Source organism: Terrapene carolina, unplaced genomic scaffold (assembly GCF_002925995.2).
Source record: "Terrapene carolina triunguis isolate 2854851 unplaced genomic scaffold, T_m_triunguis-2.0 Scaffold97, whole genome shotgun sequence".
Lineage (NCBI taxonomy): Eukaryota > Metazoa > Chordata > Testudines > Emydidae > Terrapene > Terrapene triunguis.
In genome coordinates, this window is record NW_020664448.1 from 999,314 (window position 1) to 1,022,702 (window position 23,389).

Here is a 23,389-nt window from a genome sequence, read left to right on the forward strand (position 1 = left end):
GGGGGGAGAGGGGGGCGGCCGGAGGCTTTTTCGCCTGGGGCGGCGAAAAAGCCAGAGCCGGCCCTGGATGGGACCCTCTGCACTGGCAGAGGAGCCAACGGGCCACTCTGGTTCTGTGCCGTGCAGCCCTGTGCTTTGGGGATCCAGACTTGCTGGTGAGGAAGTGACTTTTCCTCCTCGTGGAATGTTCCCCTGGCATTTCTCCCTTCTTATTATTTGCTCTGCGGTAGCACCCGGAGGGCCCCACTGAGATCAAGGCCGCATTGGGCGAGGTGCTGTACAGACACAGAGCAAGGAGCGTTCACTCTGCAATCTAAATAGACAAGGCCAAAGGGGAAACCGAGGCACAGGGAGAGGGAGTGATTTGTAGCAGAGCTGGGGATTAGCACCCAGGTCTCCTGACGCCCAGGCCAGTCTCCCGGCCACTGGACCATGCTGCCTTTCACGTCTCTCAGTAAGACACCCGAGCCATTCCATCAGCACAACACCCCCCGAGCCATTCCATCAGCACCCCCCCGCGAGCCAAGCGAAGTATAAGAGGGCCATTGTCCAGGATGCATGAAGAGGAATACACGACTACGCTGCATTTCTGTAGCCTTTTCCATACAAGATGGCAGGCGCTTCACAGACTCCTCAGGGAGGGAGGTGAGCAGCTTTGTCCCAGCTGGGGGGAGAGAGGGTCAGGACAGCACTGTGAAAATTAGCCTCCGGTTTTGAGTGCCTTCATTTTGGGTGCCTGCCCGGAGACACTTTGGGGATGGTTTTCAGAGGTGCCGAGCGCCCTCTTGTGGAAGCCAATAGATGCTGGCCCCTCGGATATTCGGGCTTTAGATGTCTCACAGCGGGCACTCAAAGGCAGAAGAAATTCAAAAACCTGGCGGTTTGTGACGTGATCCAGAGACGGTGCCAAGACCAGAACCCAGCTCCCCAGTCACCTGCTTTAACCACAAGGCCACCCTTCCTGCTTCCGACACCTCTAATCTCTTCTACACAGCACCCACCTCGGTGGCGGCTGATAGGAGGCTGCTGCCCCTGTGTGTTCCTACAGCATCTCCCCCATAGTCACCTAGACGTGGAGCTCTGCTGCTCACAGGGTGACCCTGATCCCACACAAGCTCCGGCATGTCTGAGGCTGCCATGCTTTACAGATGGAAAGCATGATGCAGACCCAGTGGGATCGGTCACTGCTGGGGGCCCAAAGACAATGGGGGTTGGCCATGGACTGTCCCAGGGCAGAATACGGCCTTTTGGAAAGTGATGTAGGAACTAACCGACGGGGGACCCTGGTGGCTAAACACATCTCACTGTGAGGGGCTGGAGTATTTACCTCAGGACAGAGGTGGCTCTCCTGATCAGAGATCCCGGCTCTGTGCTGTGTGTGCCCTGCACTGAAGGGCTGATCCAAAGCTCACGGAAATCAAGAGGAGTCTTTCCACAGACTCCCTGAGGCCTCAGATTGGGCCCCAGAGCTCATGACCAGCCTCCTGAGCCCCCCCGTGCCGCCATGTTTGTTTGAGCCCTCCTGGGGGCAGGGAAAGCGAGCGGGTACCTCCTGCAGCAGTGTGGCCGTGTTGAGGATGACGACTCGGTTCTGACACCCACACCACAGCTTGCCAGCCACCGACACCATCTTAGTGACAGGGCTGCCCGGGGAGCCAAGGGACAGGGACTTGGAGTTCTGAGGGTCCCAGAAATGTCCTGTACAGAGAAAGAAGAAATCAACAGTTGGGTTCTCCTTAGCTGCCCCCCATGGGTCCCCACAGCACAGCAGCCATGTGGGCCGGTGGACACACATCCTGTTAAACCAGGCATGACATGTGGGTGAAGCTTTGAATGCCCTCTAGCTGCCTACTGCCCAGTTGAGACACTTGTATGGCCTCCATCACCACAGCATCTGAGCTCCTCACAGCACCCCTGGGAGGCAGGGCCGTGCTGTTATCCCCATCGTACAGGTGAGAAACCGAGGCACGGAGAGTTTAGGTGATTTGCCCAATGCCCCACAAAGGTCTGTGGCAGAGCAGGGACTTGAGCCCAGATCTAGGCTAGTGCACTACCCGCTGGGCTAGAGCGTGTGCAATGTTCTGGGCCATGCAAACCGCCACCAGCAGGCAGAGACGGGGTTAAGGATGGTGATGACAGTAACAGTGCACATCTGTTGTGGCTTCCAGACGAAGAGCTCAGAGCCCTGGAGCCGCGCCGTGAGGCAGGTCCGTGCTATTTACCCCATTGCATGGGGGAACGGAGGCAGAGAGGTTAAGAGACTTGCCCCAAGACACATAGGAAGCCTGTGGCAGAGCCAAGGAGAGGCCCTTCAGACTAAGGCTACCCGGGCTAACAGCCACAGCCACAGGCACTTTTAGTGCCCACCGAGTCCAGAACTCCCACCTCCCCCTGGCTGCATCTCAGTCTTCCAGCGACTCCTCACTACAGTGCAAGAGACTCGCTCCTTGGCACAAGGAACCAGGGCCAGGAGCCTGCGGACATAAACCTGCTCTGCAACCTCAAGGATGTTTCCTTCTCCTCCCACCATCCCCAGGCGTTCCTCTGAGACGTGGATTCTACAGGCTACGAATCCCGCCCTCAGTTACAGCAGTGTCATTCCGGAGCGACCCCCCTACAGGCAGCCCGGTCACTCCCGCTTCGCGCCAGTATCGCTGGGAGCAGCATCTGACCCTTGGTGTCCAAACCGCGTTAGCTCTGACCCCAGCTCTACAATGGGGGTCTGGGTTATGGTCGATGTGGGCACCGGGTGTACGTGAGGGCAGAGTTTGGCCAGGAATCTCCAATTCCATGAGCCCTGAGCATTGTGAAAATATACCAGGGCTTCTGTCACTGCCAAGGCCACACTAGCTGGCGAAGTGATCACACAAGGCTGGGTTCTCCTCTTCCTTACACCAGTCTAACTGCACGAGCATCAGTGGGGTTACTCCTGATTTACACCAGGCTAAGAAAGAGGAGAATCGGACCCAGAGCAGTTAGTGGAAGGGTAGCCTGGCACTTTAAACATATAAGGCCAACATTTTCAGAAGTGCCTGCTAACTCCGGGTGCCCAGATAGGGCCCATTACCTTTGGGTGCCCCAAATTAGCGGATGCTTCTGAAAACATTGGCTCAGATTGAGGAGCCAATCTAAAGCCACAGAGGACATGATGGTAGCGGTTGGAGAGGGGGATGGGGAATCAGGACTCCTGGGTTCCATGCACTGCTTTGCCACTGCCTCACTGTGTGCCCTCAGCTCAGTAACCTCTCTTGTTCCGCTCCCCATCGGCACAGGGGTGCTCTTCATGCTACCCCGTCGCTCAGGGGAGTTGGGAGGCTCAGCCAGCTGCTTGGGAAGCGCTGTGGGACGGCGGCGTGGAAGGCCCTACGTCAGGGCGCAGCGCTGTTGGCATCAGACTCACCTGCCTCTCTCTGGTAGACGATGAGTTCTCCGTTCGCCAGGGACACAAAGACCTGGTTATCCAGGTACCTGCCGAGAAGAGAAGCCGGCGCAATTAGCCTGCGACAGACGTCACTGCGACAGCGCAGCAGCAGCTTCCCTCCAAGGAGGCAGCTCCCAGGGAATCAAGTCTCTCCTGCAAAAGGCTGCTCCCTTGGGGCACTTCAGTCTCTCCTTCCCTCCCCAAAGTGCCCCATATCAAGGGCTCTTAACTACCCCAACCCCAACCTCTAGTTTTTCCTTCTAACATAGCATCCTGAACCGCCTCCTCCCGCCGCCATATGCAGCTCCATCTCCCACCCTCCCCACACACTGGCTTCAACTCAGATCCAGGCCCCGCTGTACCAGGGACTGCACAAGGAACGGGCCCTGCCCCGTACAGTCTGTATAGACAAGCCGACAAAGGAAGGCGTGCTAACCTTGCCGGACAGCTGGGGAAACCGAGGCACAGAGCGAGGCCGTGACTTGCCCAAGGTGCCACAGGCAGTCTGTGGCAGAACCAGGCACTGAGCCAGGTCCCCTCAAGCGCCTTTACACAAGGCCATCTACGCTTTGTATGAGTTACTATCGAGATCATGGTGACACCTAGGACATATCAATTAGATACCCACGGCTGGCCCATGCCAGCTGATTCGGGCTAAGGGGCTGTTTAGTCGTGGGGTAGATGTTCGGGCTTGGGCTGGAGCCTGGGCCCTAGGACCTTGCAAGGTGACAGGGTCCCAGAGCTTGGGCTGCAGCCCAAATGTGAACGTCTATACTGCAGTTAAAGAGCCCCTTAGCCCAAGTCAGCTGGCACGGGCCAGCCGCAGGTGTCTAACTGCAGTGTAGATGTACCCCCAGAGGCCTAGGCAGGGCCCTGGCAGGAGCCAATGCCACGTGCCGTGTACCACTTACAAGATGCACATGACGGAGGCCGAGTGCTGCATCTTCATGCTGTTCTTCCGGTTGCGGATGTTGTCTGAGGACTGGTACACATGGATGCTAGAAGACAAAAGGGAGGCAGCTGAGATTCCTCCGCCTTGGCTGATGGAAGCGACTCTCTGACCTGGCACAGGCAGAGGGAAACCCGAAGCAGCTCCGGTCACATCAAATCCCAACGCTGGGAAACACACTTTGTATGTTTGCTCTGCCTCAGTTTCCCTTCCCTTCTCCACTGGCGCCAGGGCAGCAAAGCTCATCCGCGGGGCAGCTGGGAATGGTGTCCTTCACAAGCCTCCCTAGCACTGGCTCGCAGCTCTCTGGAGCATGCAGCACTGGGTGACACTGGAATGCCCTGGCTGGTGTGTGTGTGAGTTCCACCCTTTATAAGGCTTGCTTATGGGGTTAGAACATAAGAGCGGCCATACTGGGTCGGACCAATGGCCCATCTAGCCCAGTATCCTGTCTTCCAACAGCAGCCAGTGCCAGGTGCCACAGAGGGAATGAACAGAACAGGGCAATTATCGAGTGATCCATCCCCTGTTGACCGGTCCCACCATCACACAGCCAAAGGCTACGGACACCCAGAGCATGGGGTTGAGCCCCTGACCATCTTGACTAATAGCCATTGATGGACTGATCCTCCATGAACTTATCTAGTTCTTTTTTGAACCCAGTTATGGTTTTGACCTTCACAACATCCCCTGGCAATGAGTTCCACAGGTTGACTGTGTGGTGTGTGTGTGCTGTACTTAGGTGGCCCTCTAGTGGCCTTCACATCAAGGACCCACACAGTGTTTCTCTTCATTCACATGGCAGGGGCCAGAGCTTTTGGCGCTGAAGGGGCTGGTGTGGGTGGGCAGTGCAGTGTCTATGTACGTACGAGGGGCGTGTGCAGGCAGAAGTGTTTTGTGTTTATGGGCCAGGACAATGAGCAATGCAGCCTCCAGCTGGCTGGGGAAGACCTTCAGAAAACCAGCTCTTGTGTGATCTCAGCTCCTCAGGGCCTGCAAATGGCCCAATAAAAGTGTCAGCACAACCCCCTGGGCCACTGACATCAACACAAAAGTGTGAGCCCGCCCCCAGCCCTGGGGTGTGGGACCATGCTTCGGTGAGAGGGTTTTCAGACATTTCCATTCTGCTCCCTCGGGCTTGTGTGTGCATGGATTGTGTGCACACGAATGTGTGGGGGTGGGGTGGGGGAGGCTGTGCATGGAGGGGTGGACAGACAGTCATAGAGTTTAAAGCCAGAAGGAGCCACTCTACCAGATCCTGTGTGCCTCTTTGTGGGGATGGCGGGCATGTAGGCATGATGCCGTGTCTGTGTGTGCGTACGGGGGCACTTACATGCGCATGCCCATGTGTGCCGTGTGTGGGGTAGGTGGACATTTAACCAGGTGGATTTAAGAGGCCTGGCCCATCTGTTCAGTGCAGAATATGGCTCACCAGGATTTGATGAGATCCTCCCGGTGCCAACGGGTACAATGCCAATTAAATCAATGCAGTTACACCTGCTTACACCAGGCCGGTGTTTGGCTCGGCATCTCCACCAGCGGACGTTCTTTTCTCCACCTCCCTCTGTTCTCGGGGTTTACCCCAGATAGTACCTGAATCCCCTCCTTCGTCACGCCGTCCCCCCTGTTCCCAGCATGCTAAGCGTCCCCCTGCCAATAACGCCCATATCGGCAGCTTCACTCCAGTGCAGCCATCCATTACAGAGGCTACCAAAGGAAGTCGGCTCTGCAATGTTTGCATGCAGGCCGCCAGGATCAGGTGACATCTGCCAAGCTGCCCCCATCCCTTTTCCAATACTCTGTCTGCTCCTAGCTGACCCACCAGCCATCCTCTGTGCCCAGCCACATTGAGCTCTGATACGCCTCAGGATCTATGCTCAGCAGGTCCTCCAAGCTGCCCCTCGTGAAGGACCCTCGGCTTGACCTCCTCATCGCCCGCCCATCCATGGGGCTCTCGCTATTCCTGTTCTGGCTGAAGGTGCTGGAGATGGGAAGGAAGCCTGGGTCCTGCTCCTCCTCCGAGCTGGTGGTTTCAGCTGCCACATCTTTGGAGCTGGGGATCTCTTCGTCTGGACAAGGAGAGGTGACAGGAACAAACCAGGATGTTTTAGGATCAGATTCTGATCAGTGTGACTCCGGATTAACTCGCTCATTTCCACCGAACCCAATCTAGTCAACTCCAGTTTAACCCCATCGATTTCAAAGAATTTCTCTTGCACCCATCACCACGGTGTCTAGGCACAGGCTGGAGGTACTGTGGGCCTACACTAGTGTAGCTGAGGGCAGAGTTTGACCTGGGATATTTCATACTGTAGCTGAATAGCACAGTGGTAGGTGCTCTCTGATGGGAGCCCAGGCCAAGTTACATAACAAAAGACATTGGGACTTTCAGCATTTTCTAGTATCTGACATTTCCATGGGACTTTTCATCCTGTAGGAGCAATCCCCAAACCTTCTGCAGAGGGGGACAGATTCTGTTCTCAGATGCACCGACCCAAATTCAGAGTAAATCCATTTACTTAGTGAAGTTACTCTGGATTTATACTGGAAATAAGAATCCAAATCCTGGTCTTACTGCAGTCAGGACCCCAAGATTAGAGCTATATTAAATATACATGTAAAATATTTCCAATATCTGTATGAGAGACAAGGTGGGTGAGGTAATACCTTTTATTGGACCAAATTCTGTGGGTGGGAGGGACAAGCTTTCGAGCTCCAGAGAGCTCTTCCTCAGGTCTGGAGAAGACACTCTGGTTCTGTATAGCTCGAAAGCCCCTTCCAGGATCAGAAGCTGGTTCAATCAAATATATGACGTCACCTACCTTGTCTCTTTCATATTCCGGGGCCAACACGGCTACAACAGCACTGAAGACATGGATATTTATTACATATTAAAAACAACATACAAAGAACATTGTTGAGGTTGCAAAGTCAAGCACTTAAAAGTTAGGAAAATGCCAGATACACAGTTGCCAGTGCAGCCTCATTCTGTCCCTGTGTGTCCATCCTGTGCACTGAATAAGGCAGGGATCCTATCGAAAAAAATAGTACTTGATCATCTAATTAAAGACTATCATAATGCACACACACAAAGTGGCTGAATAATTCTAGCATCTCTAGCAAGTGCTTGATTTTGCAACCTTAATAACAACCTTTGAACATCATTTTCTTGTGTGTCATTTCCTAGAGTTTGTTTTTAAAAGAAAAAAGTGAAAACAAATTCTATTATTCGTGACTGCAACAAGATTTCCCTGAGAAACGCAAGCCAGCGAAGGGAAAAGGCGATTTGATGGTTTATATCTCAGCCAAAACTGAATGGATTTTCGTGGGACAAAGAAAAGGCGCCCCTCTAGTCTGAGGGCTTTTCCCTTGCCGAATATCAAAGGCCTGATGCAATTAATGATGGTGCGAGAGCTTCTCTAAGAAAAGGTGGCAAGAATCCTTTATAATGGAAAGTGTTAGGGTCACTACCAGCTCCCCCACAATAGCAGGGCTCAGTCATTAGCAGCCTAAGAGTTGACGACTCACTTCCAAAGCTGGAGGAGATGGTGGAGTGGCTGGCCTGGCTCTGGAGTGTGCCTGACGGGCTTGGAGAGGACTCGTCGTCTGTATCGTCGCTGTCAAAAGGCATCAGCTCCCTGTTGGCGCTGTCCATGGGCTCGGAGAGCTCTATCGAGGAGCCGGAGATGGAGATGTGTAGGCACTGCTGCGGCCCGGAGTCATCCAGCGCCGAAGGAGCCGGCTCGGAGGTTGGACTCACCAGGGACTCGGGACGCTCCCTGTTATTAGAGTGACACGCTGATGTAAAACCAGGAGCCCATTCACATGGGCAAACCCCGCGCCATACAGGATGGGGCATGGCTATAGGAGGAGACCAAGCCTGGGGTGACTACATTGCTCACAAGTGGCTAAGCTACCGATGAGATACGAAAGTGAATGGCTAGTGGATCAGACCCTGCAGGCCTGAGTTGTAGTCCTAGCTCTGCTACTGACTTATCCTGTGCATTGGGAAAGCCACCGTGCCTCAGTTTACCCATCTTTAAAATGGGGATAAGAAGGCTCACCTGCCTAAGAGGGGGTGCTGTAAGGATTAAATCCCAAATGCTTCTATTATATGCCACATATTGCAGAAAATCTACATTGGCGCTTCAATAACAACCGATGTCTGCTATCTTCCTCTGCCGAGAAAGCCAGATGCCTTATTGCCTTGGGCAGGAGACAACCAGGACTCACAAAATGTTTCAAATTGCCACAAAAGCTCCAAAGTGCCATGTTTGTGAAGCACGGTGCTGTAGGTTGAAAGGCAAGTACTGCCAGCCCCTGGAACAGATCTTACGGACCTCTACACCCGCAGCCGACCCGGGCTGGCTGACTTGGGCTCGCGGGGCTGCAGGGCTGGAAAGCTGCAGTGGAGATGGCCGGGCTCTGGGACCCTTGAACTATCTGAACGCCTCACGTCTCTGATGCGTTTATCTTGTGAGGCAGAGCAGTGTGAGTATCCCCATTGGACAGCTGGGGAACCAGGGCGTGGAGAGACTAAGGCCTGGGTTCTAACAGGCATTCAACTCCCATTAAAACAAGAAGTCTGGGGCAGAGAAGAGCCTGAACGCCACTCTCCCAAGTCCCAGGCTAGCACCTGACCACTTGGCCAGCCTGCCTCTCCTCACAGCTATCCTAGGAACCTCCTCTTTGTTTCTGATGCCTCATGCACTAACAGGCCTCAGTGGTGTCCCTGACCATTGCCTGGCCTGGATCCCTTCCCCTCCCGGGCAGACACCCAGCGCTCAGCCTGCTCCTGCGGTGCTGGGGCCCTGCGTTCATCCCCGCATCAGTCCCTGTTTCATTCCAGCCCCGGATGCGCTGGCATCTCGTACCTGAAGCTCCTCTTGAGGCCTGGCACGGCGGCGATGCAGAGGATCCTGGCTGAGCACACAGCTATGCAGGCCTCCACCGTGGGCTCCTTCTTGATGCTGAGAAGGCAGACCTGCCCCACGTAGCCGTCGCTGTTACACACCCACACCTCGTAGGTGTTCTCGGGGCTGCTGTGACTGGGAGAAGCACAAGAGAACTGGAAGGGGGCAAAAGACAAGGAAGTTTCAGGTCATTTTTATATTGTACTGAAAGGCCTTCACAATGAATGTCTCAAAGCAGCCAGGCCGGAGGGGAGGGAGGAGGGGGGAAGGAGGGCACAGGACAGAGGAGGCACTCTGTCTCTTGGTTTGAATAAAACCAGTTTCCTTTTCAATAGTACTGTTCATCCCAAATGATACACAAGTGTCACCGCTGGCATGCAGCCACCTCTGGGGTGGAACATGGCAGCTGCTTAACAGCTCACTAAAACACCACCCAATGGTTTAAGACAGGAGGTGAAGAAGAATACCGTTGCCAATCCAAACCCCAGGGGAAATTAGAGATGCACAATGCATCACTCCTGATGGAATTTGGCCAGGACCCCAGGGCTAACACCCCCGCTCCTTTGGAAAAGTGTCCCAGGACCTCTAACGAGGAGAAGACCCCACTCCCCTGGCACATGTACACAGGAGGGGAATGTAGTCAGGTCCTGCTCTCACCTCCGTGTGATATTGGGGGGGAGAAACATAGATCTACCCCCCAATATTTCCACTGTGAGGGCACTCGCCTGTTTTGCCGCCCCAGGAGCCACTCTCCTTCCCACAGAACGGGGGCGTTAGTATTGTTCCAGTGATGTGCAGTCACACAGCTCTGTGGCCTCCAAATGCCCCCTGTAGGGGTAGAGAACCTTTCAACCCTAGGTCACCGGTTTGAATCCAGACCAGGCCAGTGGCAGCCAAAAGCTGTTACCATCTGATGGTTGTTTGGTGGCCTGAGTGAAACAAGCCGCTGGCTCTGGTGCCCTGGGACTGTGGTCTCCGGATCCCTGGCTGGAACTTTGTCTCAACCAAAGAGAAGACGGCCCCAAAGCCTCCCTCCCACGTTTGACACCAAGCCCTGCACGTGTTCATCTGGGAACTTCCTCAGCCCTGCGGGAGAGCTCCTGACGTGCAGCTGCGATCCCGTGACACACCGCGCTGCACTGATATCACGGAGAGCCCAGTAACCGAGCACACAACAGTCCCGAGCCCTGCAGACAGGCATCCACAACACAAAGCACATGCAGTCACAGCCGGCACCGCAGAGCAGGGCCAGGGGCTTTAAAACAGCTGGCAGGGTGGCGAGGGCGTGCGTGGCCTGCCGTCGGCTGCCCTGCATCTGCCCTGTGCAGACAGAGGGCTGTTGGACCAGCCCCAGGGTCCCGTGAAGAAAGCACAGTCCCTGCCTCTCTGCACCTGCAGCCAGCGACGCACCCCACCCACCAAGGCAGCGGTGACCTGTGTTAAGGAAGGGGTGTGGGTTTCTGGCTGGGTAAGAGACGTAAGGGCCTGTTCTCGTCTGCCTGCAGGAACTGCATGAAGCTGGGGCCTGATGTGACCTTTGGGTTCCCACAGGAACATGCCACTGCAGATCAAGGCCAGTGGGTGGTGGCTTTTGTCTCTGGAAACAACACAGAGCGCTAGGGGCTGCACTGGTCCCCACAACAAGCGGCACTTTGCTCTCGGGCATCAGGTGGAGAGGGGAGGGTGGGGGAAATAGGGATCAGGTATAGTAGAGACTTAGGGTACGTCTACACTACCCGCTGGATCAGCGGGTAGCGATCTATCTATCGGGGATCGATTTATCGCGTGTAGTGTAGACGCGATAAAGCGATCCCTGATCGCTCTCCCGTCGACTGCTGAACTCCAGCTCGGTGAGAGGCGGAAGCAAAGTCGACGGGGGAGCTGCGGCCGTCGATCCCGTGCCGTGAGGACGCGAGGTAAGTCGAACTAAGATACGTCGACTTCGGCTACGCTATTCTCGTAGCTGAAGTTGCGTATCTTAGGTCGATCCCGCCCCCACCTCCCCAGTGTAGACCAGGCCTAACAGACAAACCCGGACCAGGGCTCAAAGCAGTTTGGGATCTGAATCCAATTTTACAGCTAGTCTTTATGGGCCCAATCTAAAGCTCACTGAAATAAGTTGGAGTCTTTCCATTCACTCCAAGGGCCTATGCCCATAATGGGCCACACCAATACCCCCGCTTTAAAGAGTCTCAGACTCTGGGGTTTGAAATCCCGATCTGGATTCAGATCCCGGACACCCCAAAGTTCAGATGTGGGGTGTGGTTCAGGCTCATCTCTAATACGCAGTGTGTCAATGCTACAGCAGAGGTGTTGGAAGGAGCTCGGGGACAAGGGGAGGGGAACTGAGCTAACTCTGGGTCTCATTATAAAAGGCCAACGTACTTGCATCCCACTGCGTGTCTTCATAATCGGGATTGCCTTCAGGAATTCCGGGTCCAGGCAGTTTTTGTGAGAAGCTGGAGACAGGAAAAGAAAGACAAGAAAAGCTAGGTCGGCGAGTCTGCGGCTATAGCAATCAACAGCAATAACTGCAAACAGCAGCAAACGCCCCAGGCCAGAAGGCTTTGCATACCACAGAGACAGGGACCACAGCACCCACCACTGAAATGCAGCCACCTGTGGGGTGGAACGCCGCAGTTGCTTCACAGCGTACAACACCACCGGGCAATGTGTTAGTGCAGGACGTGGAAAATACCGTGTTCAACTGGAACTGCAGATGAGCTGGGCAGCATGGCCGTTATCAAACTGGAATTTGGCTAAATCCTGCATCTTGGCAGGGGGTTACACTAGGTGACCCTCGCGATCTCGTCTTACCCTATGGTTCTATGACTCTAAGGCACAAAGGATAACACCCCCTCTCTGGGCAAGACATGTCTTGGGATCTTTCAATGACCGGTCAATTTCATTTAGCACCTCCCCAGCACCACAGCAGGGCTTTGATTTCATAGACACAGAAGGAAGGGTGCCACCTGATAGATTATCAGTGGAACTTTCTGCCACAGCTGGGGTTTTCCTTGGCAGTCTCCCAGCCCAGAAGTGACCCAGCCAGCCCCTCCTAGCCAAGGAAGGATTGATTATCAGGGATAATACCCTGACTGGAGCCCTGAGAACAATTCCCGCTGGTATCAATGGGAATCTTCCCACGGCATTTAGTGGGGATCACATCAGGACCCCATTTGCTGAGCTAGTTACCCAGTTTCTTCTTGGTGTCCTCAAAGGCCTGCTCAAAGCTGTGCCGCGCGTCAGGGTTGGGGAACTCGAAGATGAAGGACTCGGTGCCGTCGGCTTTGGTGGTGGTGAGCTCCACTTTGTTGGGCGGGAAGGACATGGTGAAGGAGAGGGACTGCTTCTCCGCCAGCTCCCGGTGTATGGCGGCCATCAGGTCTTTGATGACGTCATCCAGGCTCTGGGGACGCACACAGGAACAGGAAGAGCATTTTTAATCCGGAGGGGAAGCGTGCTTCAGGGAGGAAGGATGGTCTTGTGGTTAAGGCGGTGGATGGGGACCTGGAAGATGAGGGTTTAACTCCCAGCTCTGCCACAGATTCCCTGTGGGATCTTGAGCACGTCACTTAGCCTTTCTGTGCCTCAAGTCCCCATGTGTAAATGAGGACGATAGTGCTCCTTTCCTGACCCTATAGGGTGTCGCTCTTTGGGCAGGGACTGCCTCTCACTGCTCATCCACAGCTGATGGGGAGGTTGGGGGCCGACTGTGAAGCACCTTGGAAGTGAAGACAAGGTGCTTGCGTTTGATGTTACAGGGAAAGGGGAGCCCATGGACGGGGCAAAGCGACGGGCGAAGGAAATGCAGCAGCAGCGTTCTAAGGGGCTATGAGGGGACGGGATCATATTCCTCCAGCCCAGAGAGAAGGATGCTGCGGTAACTGAGGTGCCAGATGATGATGCCAAATTCAGTGTCAGAACCTGGGGACTGCCACGCTGCCCCTAGCAACACCAGCCGCCCTGGGAACCAGAGTCCGACTGGTTCTAATGAGGGTGAATATAAAAGGGGGCTAACGTGCTGCAGTGGCTGGCGTTCAAGGTGCAGTCACTTGTCATCAGAGTGGTGACGAAGAAGCTGCCTCTGAACAGCTGGAGTGTGGAGCAAAGTCTACAAAAATAAGCAGCTCTAAATGGGCAGAGGATGGCAGATTTGAGTGCGATTTGGTGAGGGGGGCGGGAGTTCAGGTTCCAGGGTCTCAACCAGTGCCAGGAGCAGGTTCTGATCCGATGGGGCCACAATCTCATGAGCTCGTCTCACCAGACTGTGGCCCCAAATGGCAGAAATCTCATCCACCCCCCCGGCTTGTTCTTGTGGGATAGGAGCAGTCGCCGGTGGTAGAGATAATACAGCCCTGATCTGGATTGGGGTCTCTATGCACCGCTACCATGACACAGATCATGGACATAGGACCAGAAGGGATCTCAAATCGAGTCCCCTGTTATGGCAGACAACCCCATCGTAATTCTAATCATCATACTCATCCTTAATGCTGACCTAGGAAAAACAAACGAGGCTTGTGGCCTTTATTTGCTTCTCTCTGATGGATAAAGAAAGAGGCTCAAAAGATTTAGTTTTTAACCCAAAAGGGTTTTTTGTGTGTGCTTGTTTCTTACATTGGTGATAGCACCCACCTCAAGTCTTGTCTTTCCCGTTTTTGCGGCAAGTCTCCTTGGAGAACCAAGAGAACGGGAGCAGGAATTTTCTAAACCACTAACAGAGGGATGGGGCAGGGGGTGTGTTGTTGGATCATGAAGAACGAGGACTTTTCTCCCCTCTGTTTGTCAGGTGTTCAGGTTAAATGGAGGATAAGCAACAAACAAGCCACAAAAAGGGCCAGATCCCTCGCTGGTGTAAATCAGCGGTGCACCATTAAAATCAAGGGAACTGCGCTGATTTCTTCCCGCCTCAACTGCTGAGGTTTCACGTCAGACCCGGCTCATTCCCCAGTCAGACAAAGGGAGAATAGAGTAGACAAGACCTTAGTTACTAATCTCATAAAACAAACAAGGGAAAAATATCTATCAGAGAGGTTACAAACCCCAATCCCGCGCGGGCCACCGGATTGTGTTAAACGGACCCTCGCGATTAAAGCCATCTAGGCAGCTCTATACAGGCTGGTGTCTAGTTTCTTTCATGGGAGGGTCAGTCTGCTAACACTGCTCAATGAGTTGCTTGTGAGTTGTGTATGTGCCCAGGCACTATGGGCTACAGCCTTTTACCCTCGCTTATACTGATTTACCATGCTTTATGAGTATTCCTAATATAATCAAGGGGAACACTCAGACAGTATGGGTAGAGATCAGACTGGATGATCACAATGGTCCCTGCTGGCTTTTAAATCTATCCCGCAGCAACCCCCCATCCCCCTGGCATATCAGAATCCTACCTGGCCCCTTTCCTGCACAGTCCTTTAACCCTGCCCCTCCTTGGCCTGGGATAGCCCCTGGGCTGCAGGTGCTGGCAGGGTAGAGGGGGTGAGGGACTCTGCTTAGATCCCCATTAACCACAAGCGCTGCCTGCCGAGCGCAGCCGAGGAAGGAGGCCGCAGCCCTTGGCAAAGCAGCTGCTGGGAAGGTTTATAGAACTATACGGTGGGCTGGGAGCTCAGCCCTGCATGGCTTGAAGCTGGGGGAGATGGAGAGAGCCCTTGTAGGGGGATCAGGTCGGGCCCTCCGCTGAGGACCTCTCTGAAAAATGCTGGGTGCGATCTTGTCCAAGGAGCAGTATTTCCAGGGTGCCCGAGGATGGGTCATCTCGGGCCCAGGTGGCCCTGCAGCGGCCGGACAGGGCTGATTCCGTCTGAGCTTGGGTGATGATTTAAACCGGAGCCCCCAGCCCTCGGCTGCCCCCACGAGGAGTCCACCCTCACCTGATGGGGGAAGCTGAGGGTCTCGGAGAGCTTGCTGACTTGGCCCAGCGTGCTCAGGTCCTCGTCCAGGCGGCAGATCGTCTTCTGGACGCTCTCACGGTTGGTGGACTGGGAAGCCCCTGTGTGTCAAACAGAGTGACAGGGCACATCAGGCAGCAGCTGGGCTGAGACGGTGGGTGGGGGAGGATGGATCACGATACTTCCCCCGCTCAACATTTCGTTTAATCCCTTCCCCCCTGGATTCTCTACTGCCACATACAAACCGAGCCTCACCCGGGTCTCACTCCAGCTCCCCTCCTGTTCTCCAGCTGCTGGTACTGTAAGGGTCAGACGAGACCCCCTCCCCCACTGACTGCTAGGCTACCGAGAACATCTGTACAGCTGATCTTGGACCCAGCCTTGTCTGGCTTCAGGGTACAACCCCCTTTCTCTAGCTCCCCTGTCCCCCTGCTGCATCTCTGCCTCCGACCCCATTCTAGGGATCTTCTGGGGCTGTCCTGCTCTGGGGGGCTGGGACTGGGACATGCTCTTCCAGCCCCTCAGAGGTGCCTGCTGTGCTAAGCGGTTGAAATTCACCCCAGTGCAAAGGCCCACTTAGACTGTTGGCTTATCCAAGAGCTGGGGGACAGCATGCCTGCATCACGAATGTCAGCTGGAAATGCAGGCCCCAGGGGCTTGTTCAGCCTGTCAGCTGATGGTGCACAAACCCTGTGCTGGCCTGCACGTGGGTGAATTTAACCCAGAGAGGCTAGGCCATTACTGCTCACGGATCCCCTGTGCCAGGGCACTCCAGGGTGGTGAAGCCCCCCCCGGAAGGGCTGCAGTGATGGGCATCAGGCAGCTCGACTCCTCCCACACGTTCTCCCACATGCTCAGCATCTGCAGAACATTGCTGCACACAGCAGCCAGCTGGCTCTGCTCAGCGTGAGGGCTGGGTTCCCATGCACGCAGTGATTCCCACGCGGCAGAGCCCCTGCTAGAGTCATCAGGGCCCACGGCTCGGTGAGTCATCCCCGAGCCAGGCAGCCTCCTCCCAGCTGCCCTGGGCCCGCTTGCAGCGCTGGTCCCCGGATGCTGGAGCTTCGGGACTTCCTGAGGGAATCTGACGTGGGAGCCGATGCCCCCTCTGGCGCTAAGAGATTAATGTGTTTACACCATCAGGAGCCCTGGCCAAGGGAGGGCCAGCCACTCCCCCAATCCTCCCACCCACCCACTCTGGGGAGGAGACAGTCACTAGGGCTGCAGCAGCTACTAAGCAATTACACAGGGGGAAGGCCTGGGGAGCAACTCCGCTCCCACCCCGTGGCCTGGGCTGGGGAGGACTGTCCCCCAACAGCCAGCTGAGTTACTCAGGCTGGGCGCTGGCGAGAGGCCTGGGGCCTTGAGGCACAGATACCTGTGATTGTTTTCATGAGGGTCGAAGGGGGATATAGGGCCAGATTCTGGCTCCTCCCTGCCACTCGGACACCTCCCCCCATCTCCCCAGGGCCCTGGCGAGGATGGGAGCGGCTGGAGTGCTGTGTGCTCTGGCTATTTGGGGTTGGTGGATAGCTGAGCGTTAGAGCAGCCTCCAGGGTCTGCATCAGCTCCAGGAACGGCTCAGAATGTGGCTGGCGCACAGGTGTCCCCTTCGGCCTCCCGCTGCCTGGCCTGGGCCTTCTGGGAGACCCTGGCCCACAGCCTCTTATACAGTTTGCCCTTTGTTCCTGTTCTCCCTAGAAGAGGCCCAGTTTGGTGGTCACAGTGGTCACCCTGCACTCGCCCGTGCTGGGTAGAAGGACAGGAGTCCTGACACATGCATGAATCGCAGAACTAACCGATGGAAAAGACTTGCGAGGCCACCTGCTCTGTCCTCTGCTGACATTTCCGATACGTAGAGATGCTATAATAGACATTCCCAATGGTATATTTTCTACTGCTTTCTGCAGTCCAATATGAAATGCGCTGAATGGTTCAGTTATTTTGTATGCATCTATTACTAAGGAACAGATATAGTAACATGCCCTGCGTTGCTAGGCTGCAAACCACAGCTATTGAGCGCTTCACAGCAATAGAACTCTGATCCTCCTGCCTCGAAAGCACAGGAATTTGCCACCTGAGCTGAAGAAGACTCTCCACTAGTTGCTGGCAGTAGAGGGCTTATGACACACAGTCAAGAAGTTCTGAGTCTATACAGCAGAGGGCAGTGGTGCACATAGGTATTTAACTCAATAACTGAGTGAGTCATTGTCTGCAAATCCCTATAAGAATACTGAAGTGTGCTACAAATAAGAGCCCAACACTCTAGTAGAAGTTGCATCTCTGGAGCTATATGGGGCTTGGTCCCTATAGTATTTTTTTTGGGGGGGGGGACGACAAGAGGGCTTGTTTCTCAGCTATTTAAATGTTCATGTTATTGAAGATTATTGGAAAACAGCTGAGCACAGCAAGGTGCAAACAAATCTGTCCCTGTAACAATTTTGTCAAACCCAGCACTAATACGGCACTTTACATTGGGGAGCTGCTAGCTGGATCTTCACTCAGCATGGACAGAATAGATGGGGAACCCTTTGCTGCTGAGCCAGTGTAACCGGCAGGTGCTCAGAGCCAAGGCTCCTGAAGGTGTCTTTCCTTTCCTTTGTGCAACACTAAGCATACCAGGGCTTTGATCTCGACTGGGGCTTCCGGGCACTACTGTAATACAAACGATGGCTAATAACGTCAGTACAGACCTTTCACAATGTCGACATCCTCCAGGGGCAGTTTCCAGAGCAGTTTGTACTTGCTGGCTATGTCTATAACACTGGCGGCCGTATAACTGGAAAAGAAAAGACATGCATCAATTCCCAGACCGCAATCCTGAATGCGACCACTAGGTGGTGAGGGTGGCAAGTTGAAGAGAGCCAGGCTTAACACAGGAACTGATCAGGGGCCTAAAAATAGCTTCAGCAGCTGGGCTGTCTTGGCAGGATGAGCCCAGAGCGCGTCACACTGATCTCTTTTCTCATGCTCAGCACTTGGGGAAGTTTGGGTCACATCCCCGCCTGCTCACGGGCCTGGCATGCTGCTGTGGATAGGCAGGTGTTCGGAGTCTGGCTCCCGGGGTTTATTACCTGGATGGGGAACAAGGCTGGCTTTGGCTTTAGCATTTTGGGGGATCCCAGCCGAGTTATTCCTCAGCCCCCAGCCCATACAAATCCCATCGACCTGCTCTGCCTCAGCGTGGCGGGCAGAGCGCCCAGGGAGCCAAAATGCCACCCTTTCTATTTCGGGATGGGCGCAGATCCCCACTGTGGCCAAACGGCCAGCTCTGGGGAGGGCTGGGAATGAAAGGGGGAAGAGAATGGAAGCCAGAGGGAAACAGCGAGGAGGAAGGGAAATGGACATCCCTGGCTGGGCCGATAGGGATCAATCCTGCGTGGCACTGAGTGTTCTCAACGCACTATGAAGTCCGTGGGTCTGATCCCCCACCTACAGATGTGTGTATGTGGGGGGGTTGTTGCAACAGCCCCTGGCACCCACAGAGGGGGATTCCCTTTGGGGCTGTGCTGGGGGACTCCAGAGGAATCCCCCACCCCCAGGGCAGGCTAACCGGAATGCCTGGGTCCCACCCCCTCTCCAGCCACCTTGGCCTGTGCCAGCCAGCTCCAGCCCCTCCAGCACAGCGGTGACTCTGAAGGGCTGGGCCATTGTACCCCTGCCCTGGGCAAACTTGCCATCACTGAAGGCCTGGGCGTTGTGATGGAGCTCAGCCCCTCGCAGGATTGGGCCTGTCCAGTATGTTTAAAGACAGTCTGTGCTGGGGAAGAGCGCGTGTGCAGTTGACCTGCCCTGCTCCAAATAAATCAGTGGGTGGGGGCTGGAGTGGGCAAGTGGCTCAAATGACTTTGGACAATACATGGGGACCAGTTCTTCCCTGCTGCCCCACTGGAGCCAATGGCCTAGCCCGGGTACCCATAGGGCAGTTCTCCATTGAGGTCCTTCAGTCTGGACAGTGTTTGAGACAATCCAAGCTGGATCAGAACCAGCCCAGGGGATCGGGCTTGGCAGAGGAAACACCACGCACCACAGGCGCTGGTCCCAAACTGCCTGCCACTCAGGGGAGGGCCCTGGGGCTCCCTCGGGGAGGTGCCTGCCCATTGTATGACGGGATCAGCAGGATTCCCAAGCTGCAAGAGGGAAGAGAGGAGGGAGATGGAGGTGGTGGTGGGGGGACAGGTTAGTTCCTTTCGCCCCCCCAACCCCACAGCCCCCATCTCATCTGGTTCTGAGGGTCGTTCGCTTTTGATCACTGACAGCTGGATTCAGAGCCATGTGAAACGGGGCCGTCTGGGTCAGCAGAGGAGTAGCCAGAACCTCCCTGTGTTTGGGCCATGCCCCCGCACCCCCTGGGCTTGGGTCTGGATCGACCCCCCAGAATTCAAAGCAGAAACTCAAACTGCTCAGGGATGGTCGGGTTGGTGTGAAAGCAGCTGTCTCTGGGTGTGTGCACGTGGCCCCCACCACCACGGCGGCAGGCAGCAGCACTGGGGGAGCCCTGACCCTCTCCCCAGGCCGACAGCTGTTTTACTCACAGGCTCATGGAGCTGCGGCGCAGAGACCCCGACTTGCGCTTCAGGGTGGTGCAAACCAGCAGGTCCGTGAAGAGGAAGAGCGAGCGGTCCTTCTTCCCACCCACTGCTTTCTGCATGGCGACAAGGGGGGGGAATTAACCTTTCACTCCCCAAACCCAGGAGATGGCAATACAAAGAAAAAAACAGCAGCACATTTAAAGGCAAAACAGGTTCTGGCTCATGCAGCATCAAAGTGAAGGATCTGGGGATGAGAGGACGATTCTGACCCCCCTTCCCTGTCCGATGGACACCGGATTGCAGGGATACAGGCTACAGACATTTTTAAATGGCTTGTCCATGAGCGAGCCAAGCTCAGATTTGTTTGCCCGACAAGACAAGGTGCTTGCCCCGATACTGCTTTTTGCGGCCAAGATGACATTGAAAATTCATTTACTATGGGACGAATCTTGAGCTCACTTTCTGCTCAGCCCTATTTCAGGCTCAGCCCCCAGTGACGGCGGCGGGAGGTTAGCTGGAGTAAGACCCTCTGGATCTGGTGAGCCCTTATTAATAAAGAGCCACCTTTTGTAGGCACCGGATTGACACTGCCAGGCTTGTGTCGTGTGTATATTATATTTCCTGAGGGTCAGGATAAGCTGCTGGGCTGATCTGAGTATAAACGTCCCAGGTGCGCTGACTGTTCAGCACATCCTGCCTGAAGCTAAAACTGAATGAGCCGCCTGCCTCAGTTTCCTCACACCTGCTGCTCTCTAGCAGCTGCAACCCACCTGCCACATTCAGAATTAGCCAGGACAGGGGCCAAATAGTCAGCCTCAGTCTGACTGCAGCAGAGTACCTGGCTAGGCTGGCAAACTGTCCATTTGTAAAGGAACTGAGGCTGGAAGAGGCCAACTTTCATATGCACTTCAGGTCAGACATGCTGCTCCGTTAATCCAGAAGTCCTGACTCTCAGCAATAGCCGCTGCACCTCGGTGCCTTACTAGCCTGGCGTGGAAGCCGGCAATACAGGCTCAGAGAATTGAATCAAGGCTGGAAAGACGCCATCACAATACAGTAGCGTGTGATCAGCACATCAGCAGGGCCGCACAGCACGGTCTGCAGGGTTTGCCAAGTGCAGCCTCACAGAGCGGAGGAGAGTGGAGAGGAGCGGCCTAATCTAGCACGAAGGGCAGGTGGAAGCAAGGACCACCGGTCGGAAGATGGGCAGACCCTGTCTGAATGAGCAGCCTTGCTCGTCATGGCCTGAAGCACGTTCGTGGTGCCTTGGAGCCGAGCTGGGTGACAGGACATCACTGCAGGCCCATGACAAATGAGATCCACAGGGCAGCACACGCTGTGTTACTGAGTAAGCGTATGGCTTAGGCTGCACAGGGCAGGTGCTGCTGAGCTATGGAGAAGAACAGTCTTCTACACCAAGCGCCCTAACCACTGCAATAACCTACTGTAAGATGCATCTAATGTCTGAGGCCATTACTCCCATTTGCAAGCTCTTGGGCAGAGGCCGTGTCTTCCCTGTGTTTGTACAGCACCTAGCACAACAGGGCTCCGATCCGGATAGGGGCTCTGAGTGATACGGAGTAACACCAAGAAATAACCACAGTAGGACCACAGAGTCATCCTAGAGATCGATGATGGGAAGGACCAATTACTGTAAGTCACCTAGCCCATCCCACCTCCAATGCATGTTCGTCCTAAGGCCTCTTGTTCAGAGCTAGTCAAGTGACCACAGACACCACTGCAAATTGCATTCAGTTTGCTGGCATCTGTGGGGTCATCGTGAGTCTTTGGATGGTCGCCAGGCATTGCCGAAAACGTTGGCAAATCCTGACAGTTCCTCTGATCGCAGCACAAATTAGTATTATTGGAAGATTTCACTGAGATTTGTGACTTGTTCTACTGCTTTAAAAATGCCAGTTGTTCTGTTGGGGGCAATGCAGAAATAATATCATGTGACTTAAGCAACTAATAAGACTCTACCAATGGCAGCAACGTATGAAATTAACGGTTCGTGAACAACTTAATGGCCAAAATTGGTTTGCAAAATCTATTTGGCATCTGTGACTAACAAGAAGTGGAATTAATCTGGGAGCAACTCGGGAAGGGTAAAACGGGGCTGACTCGACGGCTAATATTGTTTGCACTGAGTTTTTTGAACTCTCCTCTTGACCATTCTCTCTCTGCTTTTGACTAGTTTCTTATCCCACTTACCCATGGCAATAAACCTTTTTCATTATTTTGAATAACCTGTGTCATTCCTGCTTGCCCCGCCTGTGGTTACTCCCAGATTTCTGGGGCTGAGCTCCCAGGCTGTGGCCTGAGAACCGTGTCGGTACAAACCCCCATGCTCTCTCTCCTCAGCAAATCCAAGTGACCTTTGGTCCGAGCTGGGGGAGCAGGGCTAGCACGTCTGGTGAAAATGGGCCTATGTATTTTGCTCAGCACTGGCAGGCTGGGGCTGTGTTGCCATGGAAACAGCCCACGGAATACTTGACTGGGAAATGCAGAAGCAAGCTTTCCTTTCTCTTGTTTGAAAAGCCCTGTGTTTCATTGCATAAGGGCGAGAAGGAGGCAGCGAACAGGCCTGTTTTGAAAGCGGCCGCGTGCGCTAGATGAATGAAGGTTTCTCTCTGTGGTTTTGTAGCACTTTAAATAGACCACACTCCTCCACCACAACTGGAGTCAGAGAATGACAGGAATCAGGGGGACAAAACTTCTCTCTAGCTCACCCATCCCATCCCTAGGCGCCGACTCCGTGGGTGCTCTGGGGCTGGAGCACCCACAGGGAAAAATAGGTGGGTGCTCTACACCCACCGGCAGCTCCCTGCCCCCCCGCCCAGCTCACCTCCGCCTCCTCCCCTGAGTGCGCCACGTGCCCACTTTTTCCCCTTAGCTCCCGGCGCTTGCGCCGCGAAACAGCTGTTTCGCACGGCTGGGAGGGAAGGGGGAAGAGGGGGAACGTGGCGCGCTTGGGGAAGAGGTAGGGCTGGGGCGGGGATTTGGGGAAGGGGTTGGAATTGGAGCTGGGCAGGGAAAGGGTGGAGTCGGGGCGGGGGTGCGCGAGCACCCACCAGCGCCGGGGAAAGTTGGCGCCTATGAGCCCATCCCCGCCTGCTCAGGTCTTTATGGTATAATTTATAGATTCAAAGGGTGTAACGCCAGAAGGGATCGTCAGATCATCTACGTCCGACCTCCTGTATATCACAGGCCGTTACATGTTCTCCTATACTGAGTCCAATGATTTGTGTTTGGCTGACGCATCTCTTCCAGAATGGTAGCCATTCCTTCAAGTGCCTTGTCCGATTGAACCCCAAGTATCCCAAGTGGTGCAACTTTAACCATTTTCCTTGGGACACCAGTCCACAGTCATAGTGTCCTGGATTATCTTGGAGGGGGTTAAATTAAGACAGAGTGCACCATGGGGAACTAATCCACAAAAAATCCCTTAACAATCAGTGTTCTAAGCCTGTGACAGACACGAGAGGTATGCGCTATGAATGGCTAGAAGGGGCTATAGATGGCCATAAGCCACGGTTACAAGAACCAAATGACCTATTGATTCATGGATTTGAAAGTCAGAAGGGATTATCTAGTCCAGGGGTCGGCAACCTTTCAGAAGTGGTGTGTCGAGTCTTCATTTATTCACTCTAATTTAAGGTTTCGCGTGCCAGTAATACATT

General features: G+C 54.6%; 1 protein-coding gene across 1 annotated transcript in view; it reads right to left on the reverse strand.

The window, feature by feature from the left end:
• ARHGEF17 (Rho guanine nucleotide exchange factor 17) overlaps window positions 1-23,389 on the reverse strand; it is a 241,481-nt gene that overhangs the window by 6,084 nt on the left and 212,008 nt on the right. Inside the window, exons 8-18 of the mRNA XM_026651700.1 lie at window positions 19,713-19,822; window positions 17,871-17,956; window positions 15,160-15,278; window positions 12,479-12,692; window positions 11,669-11,742; window positions 9,245-9,438; window positions 7,899-8,149; window positions 6,193-6,439; window positions 4,333-4,419; window positions 3,401-3,468; window positions 1,550-1,698 (exon numbers count right to left, since the gene is read on the reverse strand). Of these exons, the coding sequence (XP_026507485.1) occupies window positions 1,550-1,698; window positions 3,401-3,468; window positions 4,333-4,419; window positions 6,193-6,439; window positions 7,899-8,149; window positions 9,245-9,438; window positions 11,669-11,742; window positions 12,479-12,692; window positions 15,160-15,278; window positions 17,871-17,956; window positions 19,713-19,822 (1,599 nt within the window). The remainder of the gene's footprint in view (window positions 1-1,549; window positions 1,699-3,400; window positions 3,469-4,332; window positions 4,420-6,192; window positions 6,440-7,898; window positions 8,150-9,244; window positions 9,439-11,668; window positions 11,743-12,478; window positions 12,693-15,159; window positions 15,279-17,870; window positions 17,957-19,712; window positions 19,823-23,389) is intronic.